Source organism: Betta splendens, chromosome 24 (assembly GCF_900634795.4).
Source record: "Betta splendens chromosome 24, fBetSpl5.4, whole genome shotgun sequence".
In the NCBI taxonomy this organism is placed as follows: Eukaryota; Metazoa; Chordata; class Actinopteri; order Anabantiformes; family Osphronemidae; genus Betta; species Betta splendens.
The window spans coordinates 2,602,261-2,617,186 of NC_040901.2; the positions used below are offsets into that span (position 1 = coordinate 2,602,261).

At 43.6% G+C, this 14,926-nt stretch overlaps 1 protein-coding gene and 2 long non-coding RNA genes across 3 annotated transcripts; 2 read left to right on the plus strand and 1 right to left on the minus strand.

Moving 5' to 3' along the window:
* Positions 1-5,713: 5,713 nt before the first annotated feature.
* On the plus strand, positions 5,714-7,531 carry LOC129603697 (uncharacterized). The gene is made up of 3 exons (XR_008693837.1): positions 5,714-6,128; positions 7,158-7,231; positions 7,334-7,531. It is a non-coding gene; the product is annotated as an uncharacterized LOC129603697 (long non-coding RNA).
* On the minus strand, positions 7,270-8,966 carry LOC114849469 (uncharacterized). Its single transcript, XR_003784624.3, has 3 exons — positions 7,879-8,966; positions 7,628-7,799; positions 7,270-7,426 (listed from the first exon to the last, which is right to left on the minus strand). It is a non-coding gene; the product is annotated as an uncharacterized LOC114849469 (long non-coding RNA).
* LOC114849468 (5-hydroxytryptamine receptor 1E) lies at positions 7,785-14,751 on the plus strand. Its single transcript, XM_029140952.3, has 2 exons — positions 7,785-7,937; positions 12,169-14,751. The coding sequence occupies exon 2, from the start codon at positions 12,209-12,211 to the stop codon at positions 13,337-13,339; it is 1,131 nt and encodes a 376-aa protein (XP_028996785.1). The 5' UTR covers positions 7,785-7,937; positions 12,169-12,208; the 3' UTR covers positions 13,340-14,751.
* The last annotated feature ends 175 nt before the right edge of the window (positions 14,752-14,926 follow it).

The following is a 14,926-nucleotide window of genomic DNA, read 5'->3' on the forward strand; positions in this document are numbered from 1 at the left end:
CTATTATTTTGCCGTTTACCTATTCTGATTTCTATGCTTAAATGAGTGCCAAAGTGATCGTTAAACGTGTATTGTGTTATATTGTGATGGAACTTTGAGCTTGATGAAAAGAGAAGAGTATAGTTAACTCAAATTTAGAATTATTCCAAATCAAATAGTTAGAAGCTCTAATCAGTGAACCCTTAGTTGAATTTGGATCCCTTGTATCTTCAAAACTTGTTTCACCTTTCTTTTTGCATCGCATTACTTTTCTTTATTCCCCTTTGATCTTTTTATTTTCTTTCTAGTCAATCTTAAATATGTGTGATGTTGCTGTGTTGGTGGACAGGTTGAGTTTTTGCTTTGGGGTGTGTGTGCGGGATGGGGGGGTGGATGGGTGGGGGTGCAACCAGCTGCTGAAACCAAGCAAATCAGTTAAGCAAACTAAATAAATAGGGATGTACCTTAGGCTGACACATTCATAACAAAACAACTGCTGTACTGTGGTTTACCTTGGAGATTAATACTAATGTCCATAATAGTGTTAAGGTATGTGCACATACTCATACAAACATATACATATATCATATACATACACATATGCATTGTTATACATATCTCATACCACTTAATAATAGCTATGACATACACCATCACAATTTCCATATTTACACATTATTGATATTGGTAGTGATAAGTATCAGTAATACTTACAGTTAGGTTTCGAAATCCTGTTTTTTAGCTCAGGTTTACTAACCACTACAAGGTTAGTAAAGCTGTAGCTTAGCATTGTTCACCCAAAGGGTGAGGCAGACGTTGGTGCATGACCAATGCCACTTGTGAAAGTCAGGGTGATGTGAGGAGCTCGGCCACTACACCCAGCCAATGAGCGGAGGGGAGTACTCTAGCAGCCAGGGAGCCCACACGCCTTCATTTCCAGGAGGGCAGGTGTTGCGACCCAAGCCGCCCACACAGAGCCCCCCTGGCAGAGCTGCAGCAGCCACAGAGACAGCATCCGAGGTCAGAGTGGGCCACCGTGGGTCAACGCTGTCCTCCACTCCCCCTAGTCAGAGGGCCGGCCTGAGAGAATGGAGCCCGAGGACCCACGGTCCTTAGGGAGCCCACCAGGAGATGCCCCTACGCCCAGAGTGGGGCCCCACCCCAAGTCCACCACCCCTACACGAGGGGAGCAGGGCCTACCCCATCAGACCGACCATATCCCCTGGCACCACACCGGGCCCGCAGCACAAGGCCAGCAATTGGTGGGGGTCAGCAAAAAAGAGACCACCCAGGTCACAGATCCACATACCCCGGGTGGAAGATGGGACAGATTTAGTTTTTTTCGTATCATTAAATCCTAACGCTATAAACATATTGCTTTGGTAAAAGTGTAACCCGCTTCTTCGAGGTAGTTTTGAACTAAATTTTAATCAAAACCATCCTTTGAAATGTGCACTGCGGTTCTGCAGTTGCCACCTCACATACAGTAAGAAGGAACTTCAAATGACTCTGCATGACATTGTGCTGTGTGTGGTGGCGTATGAGCAGCATGGTGCATAAGATTTATGTAGTTGACAAGGAAGGAGCCGCTCAAGGACAAGCAGAGATAGATGACTTGAAAGGCTCTGTGAATATGGGAGCGTTTAATCTCTGCTGACAAGCTGTAATGTGAAAAGTCAGCAGGATAATCAAATACTAAGGATTTACTTCCAGCTGAGCATCATAAACCAGCGTAGTCATCCCATCAGTGAAGAACTTCACGTTGGGCTGGTGCGGTTTGTTGCTGATTCACAACAACGATGGTGACAGCAAGAGGAAAACCTTGATCAACAAGAGTCACTGATGACAGAGACACCATGAAGCTCTGCTGACTCCAGTGCTGCACATCTACAGTCTGAGCATCATCGTCATGACAACATGAGCAGCTAATTGATTTCAAAACTCAAGACTAAATCACTAAATCAACTTGCTTCATAATTTTGTTCTGCTGACAAGGTACAAAGATTTGGTCCAGTCTTCACTAAAAATGTCCAAAAGCAATCAAACGTTCATGTTCCTGACAGAAAAGTGAAGGTGTGAACTGCGTGAACCTCAGTCTCTACCATTAACGAGGGGAAAGTGTGGATAACACAGAATCACAATTGTGATAGATCAGAGCGAGCAGTCAGTGCTCGACTATACTGACCTGTGTGTGCAATAATGGTGTGGGCCACTGAGGGCACAAGAGAGTGGCGAATGTACTTGAATGTAGAGTTAAGGAATGACAGTAAAGACCGGACCTGATCCACAGCCTTGTCTCTAAGTGTATTTGTTCCCCCAGAGAGAATGCCTTATAACCCACGTCAAGGTGACAAGGGTATCGTACTAGACAGAAGCATAACATGGTGTCAGAAGTGTGTGTTGCTGTGTGAGCTGACTGCAAGAGCAAGGTACCTTTAGATTAGCTGAAACCAAGCTAGCAGACGTCGACGCCAACACCACTAGTACTCACCGCCAACCTCGCTGAGGCGTAGATGGGAACAGAGATTCATGTTGTCAAGTTCTCACCCCATCACACCATCCGATGCTCTGTTCGGTGCTGACATCTATGTTGGCTTTAAAATAAATACTAAGGGAAAATGATTCAGTGAAGTAAATGAAACATGGTTTTGCACTGAGCAGAAAAATATTTGGCAACATGCACCAGTATCATCATCTTTACTTCTAATGCCATCAGTTATTCGCTGCAGGTCTGCAGTTTCTACTGTAGCAGAAACATATATGATATGTTTGCCGTTATAGGGCTACTAGCCCTGTAACGGCAAACATATCATATATGATAAATTATTTTTTAAGCCTTTTACAGCATCAGTGTGAGACTGTTTTTCTTCAGATACCCAATGTATACAATTAGATACTTGCTCCAGGTTGCAGCAAATGATTAACCAGGGGGTTTTCAGGAACACATTTTTTAGCATTGTGATTTGATGTATCTCATATGATACAAATTAAAAATAAACTGATATTTGAGATTTTTTGTTGTTTTTTCAGAAAGTTTAAAAAAAATATAAATTTCTGGTGTGGGCTTTACAGGTTTAAACGTGGTATTACTAATAAAGACCATATGCTCACGCTGGATGTTGTGATCCACAAGCAACAGATGACATCAGAATGAATCACAGCTGGATGGAGGAGAGAAGCTAACTCCAATATTCAGACTGTGGTTGGGCCAACTATCATTACAGATTGCTGTCAAGCCCGTGGTTTAAACTATTATGAGGTCTGTGCGGATGAGACACAGCTGATTTACTACAGGTTTGAATGTGGGGATTCACTGAGCTTACTGGGGAAGGGACGGGTCAAGTCAGGGCCTCGACATCATGGGTTGAGCAGTGTGACATATGATGAAAAAAGGATTTATAGTTATTAATTAGTAATAACTCCTCCTAACTTAAAATACTTACTCCACACAACTACAGTCAAACTACTGATCTACTGATTTCTTCTTACAATTAAATACAGTTGATATCCTATGTTAACAGAACTCAACATGTTGAAACAAAGGGTTTCCGCATGAATTTCAAGTTCAAAAAAGTAAAAATAATAAATAAACAAAAGTGTGTAATATACAGATAGAGTGCAGTAAAACCTACAGAGGCCTGAGAACGAATAAAAAATCAGGGACATGTGGGAACCAGGACCCAAATGCGCAGCTCAGAAACAGACTTAATATAAAAGAGTTTTTTATTACAAAATCACTCATCAGCAGGCAGAAATCCAGTAATAAAAGAACGTTGCAGCGAAGATCCAGACAGGGACAAGGCTTGGATAATATACAGGTTGGCTAATCAAACGAACACTGGACTAAGGTGAGTTCATGCAACACTGAACATGGTGAAAACTGAGGCTGGTGACTCACGTAACAAGATAAGAAAAACAAGGACTAAGACAGGAATAAAAACAGGGAATACCATAATAAACCAGAAATGAAAAAACAAACCACATTTAAACATATGATCCATGACAAAACCATGACGAGCAGAGAAACAATCAGTCACAGAGTTTTCAGATGGACTCTCTCTCTCCATACTACTGCCGATCATGAAGAAAGTTGTTACAATAAAATTTGAAACATAACCCAGTCACTGATTATGTTCCCTATTGTAAAATAACATTGTCATCTTTTTTATAGGAACCTGTCTTTTTAGACACAGAGCTGCTGGTGGGTGGATGGATGGATGGATGGATGGATGGATGGATGGATGGATGGATGGATGGATGGATGGATGGATGGATGGATGGATGGATGGATGGATGGATGGATGGATGGCCTTTAGCTAAAAGCCCAATCACTGTCATCCTTCCCTCATAGGATATCATCCTCCCTGGCACATTTACCTGATTATCTGTTTTCCCTTTCAGGGTGTCCAAACCGCTTTACACTAACATCTCATTCACCCATGCACTCTCACATTTACAAACTGATGCAGATGCCAGGAGCAGGACACTTCAACATATTGACATGGCGATCAAATGAAATGTTTGTTTGCTCCAGGACGTCTTTCTTGTTTGAGGTTTGAGTTATCGTCACTAATCCTTCCCCAGTCTTCCTGTTGGCCCTCTGTGTTAGAGAAGAGTCATGCCCAACAGGTCAAAGGACGCTGTGGTATCCTCAGTTCCAGTCTTCAGACATGATCCTTAATCCTGTTGCCTGCCTCAGTACACACCAACTGCCCTTCATCTTTTGACTTGGGTCTATTTAGAATCAAGAAGGAGGGAACAATCATCTAAACTTGATGAACCCACTCGAGCTTCAGTAAAGCCTAATGAAATCTTTATCAAGGACCTCCACTGGGAGACACAATTAATCACAACTCTCGACTGGGGAAACAAGGTGGGAGGAAAAGTAGAGGTGGATGAATAAATCATACAGAGCAAAGTTCAAAGAGAAAATGAATGAGTGATGAGTACAGTTCAGTAATGAGGCAGGAAGACGTGACAGCAATTTGGATGAGAGAGGTAGGTTTAAAAAGCAGGTGACCAAAAGAATGGAATCCGCAGACAGTTCATTATGGGATGTTCCTTCTGTTTCCAGCCATTACACATGGCATAGGTGTGTCCACACACATCCATGCTGTGGAAACACGTGTCTTCTTTTGTCTATTTCCAACAAAGAAGAGCTGAGGAGCTGAACCTTGTCCTGTATGAAGGACTGTAGCAGTGGCACATTATTTATTAGTGACAGTGATCATGTACATTTAAGCCATTAAAACACAAGCTGTCCTTGCACTAAACCACAGTGTGTTAAATGTGAAGCAAAGGTGGAGAGATAACATCTGCTTCATATAGTTACCGTTTTTAAACTACAAGCATGAAACCAGGATTTGAGCTCCTGAAGACAGTGTGTTTTTCTCACTGATGTCATGGCATTTTGCTCACAGGAGCCATGATTGGCAGAGTTGCTGTGGACAGTGGGGCTGTGATGGTTTCTGTGAGCAAGTGAAATGGGATTTTGTCTCCATGGAAACACAGCGGACGCTGATAATGACTGTGGAGTCGCTGGATCTTTTTGGCTGAGCACGATGGATGTGGACAGAACTGTGAAGTCACTTAAATGTTCGAATGTCGATGATGAGCGAGGACTAGACGTGGCAGAGGTGATTTCACTCCAGAGCTCAGGCCGAAGCTGCACAAAGCTGACAAAACCTAAACACACAGATTCCACCAAGCAGCCAAGTGTCTAAAACTGTCATTTCAATAGACTGATAAATTGCACGAGGAGATCCATCTGATATCATTAATATTAACACACAGAAACCAGCACCAATATTGTGTTCAGATAGAACAGAAGTAAATATCCATCAACAGAGAGAAGGCTGCTAGCAGTGTGTGTGTGCGTGCGTGCGTGCGTGCGTGCGTGCGTGCGTGCGTGCGTGCGTGCGTGCGTGCGTGCGTGCGTGCGTGCGTGTGTGTCAGTAATGACAGGGACTCTTCATCGATTTCACCCGCCTCAATTTCTTCATTTCATTTCCCTTGACACCTGGAGGCCCCCTCATGCTGCTCCTGCTGCTGTGTGATTATGGAGGTGAACTGTCTGCTTGATCCGTGTTTCAGGAGAAACTGTTTGCATCATGGCTGACGGGTCTGGAGCTTATTCATATGACGCACCGGTAATTTCAGTCTTAAAGTCTCTAGTCTCTTTTTTTCCACGTTTATAGCTTCTGTGTTTGATACCTTCAGGTGAGACCTTAGCGTAGCGCTAACGCTGAACTACTGTGAGCTTTTACAGAGGAACTGGCTGAAAGATGTTAAAAAAGAAAAGGCACTCAATGTATGAAGTGTTGGTTTTAAACAGATGACAGACATGGACTAATCCCAACCTGATGCTGGATTCTAGACTTAGACTGGGTACTGTGCTTTCTTTCCTTCACCCTCTTTTTTTGGTTCCCTTTCAATAAATGTAGTCATTTTAGTGAGATGACGTTGTTCTAGTCTGCAGTGAGGTTAATTCCATTACTGCAGTGTTTGAGCTTTAGCAGATGTTTCTATGGCTGCATGTTTCAGTTAATGTAGCTTTACCTTTTTCCTGAAACACAGCTGGTGATCTGTGTCTGCGTCTGAACGTATGTGACGTACGCATGCATGTAAACAATGAGTGGATGTGATTTAGACTCAAGCAATAGCACCTTCCACATCCAGCCTCTCAAATTCATGCACAGGCTCATTAGCATACAAAGGGTTGAAGTGACCTGAAGGTTGTTAGATCACTTTGACAACATAAAGCAGCAATCACGTGACCTTTGACCTTTACTATGCTGTGCATGTTAAGTCACCAAACCATTGTGAGATCACAGAGGTCTTCTGACCCTCTAGTGTGCAGGTGACAAGAGGCCAGTGCCATCATTAGAACAATGATTAGTCAGTCATTGCTTCATTTTTGGTTACTCTGAGGACTGAAGTCCATCACTGAGTTTTGTCCTTGTTCAGACACAGAGCATTATTAAATTCACCGGCAGGAAAGAAGCCAGTTAGTGTCACGTGACCTGCAATACTGACACTGATTAATGAACAGGTGAAGCCACTCACTAATATAATGATGTTATTTCTCTTCTTGTCACACAATATTAGGCTACAAGCTTCACAGAAGGTCACGTTGCTGTTTTAATAATGTAAATGTCCTCGATGTCCCACTTTCACAGAAGTCTCAATTTGCTGCAGCCAGTGAACACGCTCAAGGACTCAGCTCCTCTGGTGTGGCTCATTCAAACCTGAGGTAATTATCTAATTATTAAAACATAATTCACACGCACAGTAATTGTCATATTTTTGTGTATCATATATGTGATCCTGTGAACACGGTGCCCACTGTGAACAGATCCTGACCTCCAACATACAAACTCGCCTGTGAGGCACAGTGGACATGACATCATGGCTCGGGATGAGTTCCAACCTTCATCTTCACCAGCTCCTTCAAAAGGCACCACAGACAACATGTCTCAATAATGTTCAGAAAGGAGTAAGTTATTGATAGTATTATTTGTAATCATCTTATTATGATGACAATTAAAAATAAAAGCACCATCAAAGAGGACGGCTACCCCTTATAGAATTTATTTGTAGAATATTATACAAAGGGCGAAATTATTGTACTACAGTCTTTATTAGGCACCTGGTGGGTTCTTGGGTGCACCGTTAGTCTGCCGGACCCGGACCTGAACCTGTTCACCTGTTGGTGAACGCTGAATTCATAGGCTGTGACAACATTTCCGACGGGCAGTGAAGGCGACAGCGGAGTACGAAGGCAGCGGCGGCGGCGGCGGCAGAGCAGCGGGAACTTCTCCCTGCGCATCGGCGCAAAAATGACGGATGGTCAGCACAACTTTTTATGTCTCGTGCGGACAAAGCGTCACGGACACCTACCTTAAATGCTTTGTGTGAATTGGAGAACGGAGAAGATGGAGAACGGAGGTTCGTTATCGGTAAGTGAAGTAAACTTGGACCCGGGTGAACGGAGATATGCGGCAGAATAGGACGCTTTGTGAGGCTACAGGTACCCCAGCCCCCCGGTCTGTCTGTCTGTCTGTCTGTCTGTCTTTCGGACTTCCTGTCCGTCCGTGTCTCCCTGCAGCGGATGCCTGCATCACCAGAGCCTCTGTTCTCTCTCATCTCGATTGTTGCCTGACAACGACTTAAAACAACCGCGACCTACAGAACATAAAGGATCAAATGGCTTCATAAACAGCCTCGGTCATTTTTGTACATTTTAGGCGTTTTTTTCAGTTGCTGATCCTTTTGGCTGTGTTACAGATGCTGGCATGACTTTTGTCAGAACTGTTTCTTTTTCTTTGTATTTTTTAAATATTGTGTTTTGTCGTGTATGTAGAAGTTACATGTTTTTTAAACACTGATGACCTTTTTGGTCACACATAAAAAACGGCTACAAAATCATAAGTCTTGTTTTTTCTTCACGTAGATCTTCAGTCAGAGCAATGCTGGCTCCAGTGAGGTTTCACTCCACCAGTAAATAACATGACTGGTGGACAAAGAGGGAGACAAACTGGGGCCAATAGAGTTATTAATTCAAAAAGAAAACTGCAAATGGAAAAGAAAACAATTTGTGCATCATTCATGTTTGTGTAAATGTGAATCACTGTTGTTTTGTGGTAGGTGCAAGTTTCACTTTGGTTTGATGCCCTCAAACGCGTATTCACGTAATATTCATCAACAGGAGTCAAACCTCTAAAACCTAATTATTAAATGTAAGCAGTGTAAAAATAACAAGCTTATTAATGAAATCCAAATTTCAAATATTTCAACAAACTATACACATATTATACAAGTGTGTTATAGCGGTGTGTGGATGCGGGTGTGTAAAGTTAAGCAGCAAAGATGTGAGGCTGATGTTGGGACTGTAAACGTCTAGAAGCTTAGTAGGAGACCACATGGCAGGAAAGCAGAGGCGCAGGTGTGATGTGGCTCCTCTGCCGCCAGATGTTCGAGTGCCAAACATACCATCATACCAAGCTCCAGCTGCACCCGCCCTTCAAACGTTCAGTCATTTGTGGAAAGTGGCCGCCTGCTTGCTGACACTGGGCACATGGAGCATCCTGAGTCAAGTCAGCCACCGGCACTTGTCTTTATTTCTTCGATCGAGGCCCACACATCAGTGGCGAGCTGTTCATCTTGTCGTCCTCATCCTCGCCTTCATCCACTGCAGGTTCCTGCTCTCACTCGTCTCACTAAACTCACTGTTTCCTACTAATGTGATTGTCATCAGAGTCTCGCTGAGTGGAGGAAGCAGCCGGTGTGGTGGTTCCTGCTGATGAGGCTGGTTACTGTCAGCGCTTCCAGGGCCTGACGGGGAATATCACCATGAAACGTTGCTGCTCGTCAGGTGGATTTATATGTGTCATCATCGATTGAGGGGGATCCACCATAGTAGATCCATCTGTGACACATAAGGCAGACGCTGCATGTGAGCCACAACATGGCTGGAGACAGATCTTCAACCCTTTAAAGGGCCTGTAGCCCTCGGTCTCCATCAAGCTGCAGATGCCAAGCGAACACTTCCCACTAGTCACAATCGTCCTCCTCTAGTGTTTCTCCATCAACCAGTTTAACACATGCAAATGATCCGTGTGTGGGTGTGTTGTGTTGAATCTGCATTACTCCCCACATCCAGCCCTGAAGTTCCTGCTGCTGAATGAGGCCAGCTCCAACAGATGCACATAGACTGTTCAATGCATCATAAACACAACATATCCACGCTCCAGCTCACTATTTACAGCTGCACCAACATCTTGTACCTTCATGAAGATGTTTATTGTTTGAAACATTATTAGTTAAGTACAACTACCAGTGTCACCCTTTTAAAATTCTCCATTGCAGGTAGTTTGACTGATGTAACTTTATAGGCGTGGAGGTGTTTTTATCCTGACTCCATGTCATGGACATGCGAGCTTTGCAGTAGCCTACAGCCTGTCACCCTGCCAGGCCTCAGTCACCAGTGTAACAGGAGTAACAGGAGCATTTTACAGAGGTGGTCCATCTGGCTGCAGACCTCTGTCTGCCCTCTTTGCTTTATGATTCCTCACCTTTCCACGTCTATTTAGTAGAGGTGCTTCCTCTAATGACCAATGGAGCCTCAGTCCAGCTCTTTGCTGTATAAAGATGGAGTGTCAGTAATACCTGCTTGTCAAAGCATCTAACTAAATGTGAAATGAGATAAAACGACATCTGACTCTGTCCAGTGTTCTACTCACTTGGCTGTCAGACTGTTTGCTCCAGATGTGGTTGTATTAAGTCTCTCTCACTTTCTTGCTCTGCCTTTATGTCCCTATGAAGTGGCCTAAATATTAGTCATGAGTGAATTCCAAAGGTAGAGCTGAGCAGCGCACTGATGCCTGCACTGCAGACACGTCTAAACGTTGTCGTTGTCTGCAGGCTTCGCTGTGGAAAGGTCATCCATCAGCAGGTGCGATGACAGTTGATTAATAATCCACACGGTGGCAGTGATTTAGAGCTCAGGTCCTTTAGTAGTTAGGTAGTTCAGACTCCATCAGAGTCTGAACTACATCCTCTGTGGAGCTGCATCATCTTCTTCAGTGTCGTATGTACTTAACAGCAGCAACATCTGGTGCAGTTCACCTCACTGAATGAAGCACCTTAACATTAACTTGTGTTTACATGTTAACATGTGTAAAATAATGTATGGAAGGCATTTCCGTGTTTTTAACTAGCTTAGGTTGAACATTAAGCTGTTCATTCTGATTTATTTGGGTTGGAACGACATTATGCTGTAGTGAAGTAATGTTTGTCAGCGTAATGTGGACGTTAATTCTGCTCAACAACAACTTTATCTGGTGTCACTTAATGTGTGAAAGTAGTTCATGTAATTAACCTAAGAATAAGTTTTATCAGATAAAAGTGTGACCTTAATGTGACATATTTGTAACCAGCTGTAGCTCACACTGCCTCAAACCAGAGTTGTGGTTCTTTTTTCTCTTTACGTTACAGCTGCAGATGCAAGGGCACCAGAGACAGGTTGTGTCTGAGGCCTCCTCTTTAGACTCCTCGAAGTGTGCGCATTAATTTCTACATTCAAAGCTTCCCTCACTCCTCTCACAAACCATTTCTTCTCAACATTGTTGCTCTCTAACAATGCCTTTGTCCTTCAGATGGAGATCCTCTGCTGAGACTGGGCTTGATTTGTTGTTCCATGTGTCCTGGGCCATCCTTCTGTGTAATAGTTTCACCAATGCACAACTCTCTCTTTTGACTCAAGACACTATGTTTCTGGTCTGGTCCTCTGGTCTGGTTTTGTACTATGATCAGGTTTGTTCTTTCGTTGTGACATATCTCAGTGTTAAACCACAGCTGCTTTCACCTGTGTTTAATTGATCAGTTTTCTGAAAGCTCAGTGTCTCTGGTGCAGATAAAAAGACTTCATACTAAACTAAAGAAAACAAGTGATGATGTAACTACCACTTTAAAAACATTAGCAGCCTCTGACCTTTTCCTGGGGCATATGAGGTACTGTCCCCCTATGAGGGGTGATCACATGGGACTGGCCCCATCCATGACAGAAGCAGCTAACGGCCTAAAGCAGATGGGACTCACAGGCAGGAAGCCTTTAATGATTCTGTTTATTAGACACGTACCTGACGCAAAGATAATATGTAATAATCTGCCTCCTCTGTGTGTAAGATGGAGGGACAGTCTGGTTTAAACATGTCTCCTGCAGCCTTGTTTCCAGTCCTTCAAATACCATCAGAACTTGATATTAGATATGAGTGTATGAGTTATTGTCTGGGTTTTCAGAAGGACAGGGCATGAAGGAGCTGTTAGACACAGCTCATTTAACTCCTCATAGTATTCCATTTAACTCCTCATAGTAGAGACAGCAGGAGCCCACACCTCCACACACTCACTGGCTCCATCCAACTCATGACTCACCAACCTTGGACACAGCGGACAATTCACTTCTTTCTTCCACAATTCACTTCTTTCTTCCACTTCTACTGTGACACACACCAAGTAATCAATCCCATCTGATCACTGTTTGTGACATGTGGTCTCAGTCAGAGGCCACGCCTGTGTTCTATCCTTCTTTCACTGAATGCTGGGTTTCAGACCATCATGTCTTGCTCTTCATCAGCAGGTCTTTGTATTTAGGCGTCTAAACTAGGACTGGTCTGCTTTGCCCTTCAGGTTTGCATTTGAACAGCCAGTCCTGGTCCATAGCTGGGAAATGGAGACTCACCCAGGGGACAGCACCACAGGAGCTAACGTCACTAACTGCACGGGTCCACCTGCCAGCACCCTGCATGTAATCCAGTTCACAGACGGAATGGCAGTGGTGGTTATTGTGCTCGGCCTCCTCACCCTCCTTACAGCACTCATAAATGGGGCTGTCATCCTCGCCATCTGCACCACCAAGAAGCTGCACCTGCCTGCCAACTACCTCATCTGTTCTCTGGCGGTCACAGACTTCCTGGTGGCACTCCTCGTAATGCCCATCAGCATCCTCTACATCACCATGGAGACGTGGTCCCTGGGTCAGGTGGTGTGCGAGGTATGGTTGAGCATGGACATGACCTGCTGCACATGCTCCATCCTGCATCTGTGTGTCATAGCCCTGGACCGCTACTGGGCTATCACCAAAGCTATTGAATACGCTCGCAAAAGGTCGGCCCGCCGGGCAGCTCTCATGGTGGCCACAGTCTGGGTCATCTCAGTTCTTATTTCTATGCCACCTTTGTTCTGGAGGCAAAGGCCCAGAGTTATCCGCCACCAACAGTGCGTCATAGAGCACGACCACCTGGGGTACACCATATACGCTACACTGGGGGCGTTTTATATCCCCATGATGGTCATTCTGATCCTATACTACAGGATTTACCACGCAGCAAAGACACTGTATCAGAAGCGTGGCTCCTCTCGGCACCTCAGCAGCCGCAGCATGGGCAGTCAGAACTCCGTAGACCATTGTCGTGTCTCCCACACGTTTTGTGTTTCTGACTTGTCCAACTCAGATCCCACGCTGGCTACAGAAAAGCTCAAGGCCGCCATCCGCGCCCCATCCTCTGAGGCAGATGTGGATGGGCAGGAAGAGAAGAACCAGATATGTACATCCCGTGAAAGGAAAGCAGCGCGGATCCTCGGCCTCATCCTTGGGGCCTTCATAATCTGCTGGCTGCCTTTCTTTCTGAAGGAGCTTCTGGTGGGTTTGCAGGTTTTCCAGCCTTCTCAGCTGATCTCAGATTTCCTGACTTGGTTGGGGTATATTAATTCTCTCATCAATCCCCTGCTGTACACCAGCTTTAATGACGATTTCAAGCTGGCTTTTAAAAAGCTGCTAAAGAGAAAAGAGCATGTGTAGAGCTACGCAGTCTGGTGGCAGTGTGCTACAGAACGTACATCTCAAACAAAGTGTGTTCCCTGTATTACTCATTTTTTCTACTCTTTGTTCATTACATATGCATTCAAATGGTGTTGTTTGAAATGTGCTTTTACTATAAATTTTCTACACACACTGTAGATGTGACTAGTAGACGTGATAACAGTGTAACAGGACCACAGACTAAAAAAATATACTTACTTATTTTTTCTTTCAAATTACATAATTCAAATCATTTTGTGCATTAAAGGGATACTTCACCGCTGAAAAGCAAGTTGTGTTATGAGAATTGGATATTTTATTAGCCAAAATGTGCAAAAATGTTTACTATTGATGGCCTGTGTCCAGAAAAAACAGGGAAAACGGCAGTATTATGTGTTGTGGCTGAAAATGGTCAAATCCTACAACACCCAGAATCATTGCATTAAGACGACCCTCCCCACCTCCCGTGATTGGAACTTGCCTGATTTTCCCGGGCATGTTACTCCTCCGTTTCACAGACCAACGTTTGGACATTGCTTTTTAACAAAAGGTTATATTGAATATTACAGTGTTCATTTAGCCAAAACCTTCTTCCTTTCTTCAGCTGCTGTTAGTGGCTGGAAAAACAAGATAGTTGTTCAAGAGTCTCTGTGACGATACGCGACTGTTGATTATTATCTACAAAATAATTAAATTAATTGTTGAATTAGTATTAGAGTTGCCGTCAGCCAAGCTACTGCACAACATTAGCAAAGTAAGCTAAACCTACTTCCGAGTACTCCCATGTCCTAAACACGTCAAGCAGCAGCTCGTAACGGTGCTCAAACAGCGCAGGCTAAAACAATAAACGGTTGAATATATTACTTACTCTGTGCTTATTCCACCATCTTGTCCCAGCTGTGTTTTGCTAGTTTGTCTTGGCATCCTGAAGCTTGTTTCGACTGCTACTTTGTTTACATGCAGCACAAAACTAATGATCTGTAACACACACGTTCCCCCCTCAGCAGTAGGATTTGCAACTTCATCTAGGATAAACCAGCATCGGTATATATTTAGTATAGTGCTTAGTTATATTTAGTTGAGTTTCTATCAGCATGGTGCAGAAGCACAATGCAGCTGGCTCTCTGCTGTCTGTGGCAGCCTCATAGTCCTCCATACGGCATACAGAGGAATACATAATAATTTCTTTGCATAGAAAATATGGGGGAGTGTTTTTTCATCCTTAAATATTACTCAACATGTTTTTGGTCAACGCCCATTCAAAATTGGTGAAGGATTTCATTAATTAACCTTAAAATGAATAAAGAAGAAGTTTGACTTTAGTGTATAAAAAGCTGTACATCTGATAGAACTAGTTAGATTAACACTGACTCTGGGCTTTACTCAATTTGATGTACTGTATCTTCTTCAACAGAATATTAAATATTGGAAAAATATTAGACAATTTGCTTTTCAGTGCTGATTTTTTACACTGTGTGAAAACACCAGATGGACTAATTTTTATGGCTGATAAGTTAGCACGAAAAATAAAAATAGATAGAAATTGGCCAAAATTTCGCTTACTTCCAAACGACAGCCGGGACAATC

Excerpts from the sequence above, each read along its gene's own strand:
- LOC114849468 (XM_029140952.3), top strand. The coding sequence starts at position 12,209 with ATGGAGACTCACCCAGGGGACAGCACCACAGGAGCTAACGTCACTAAC.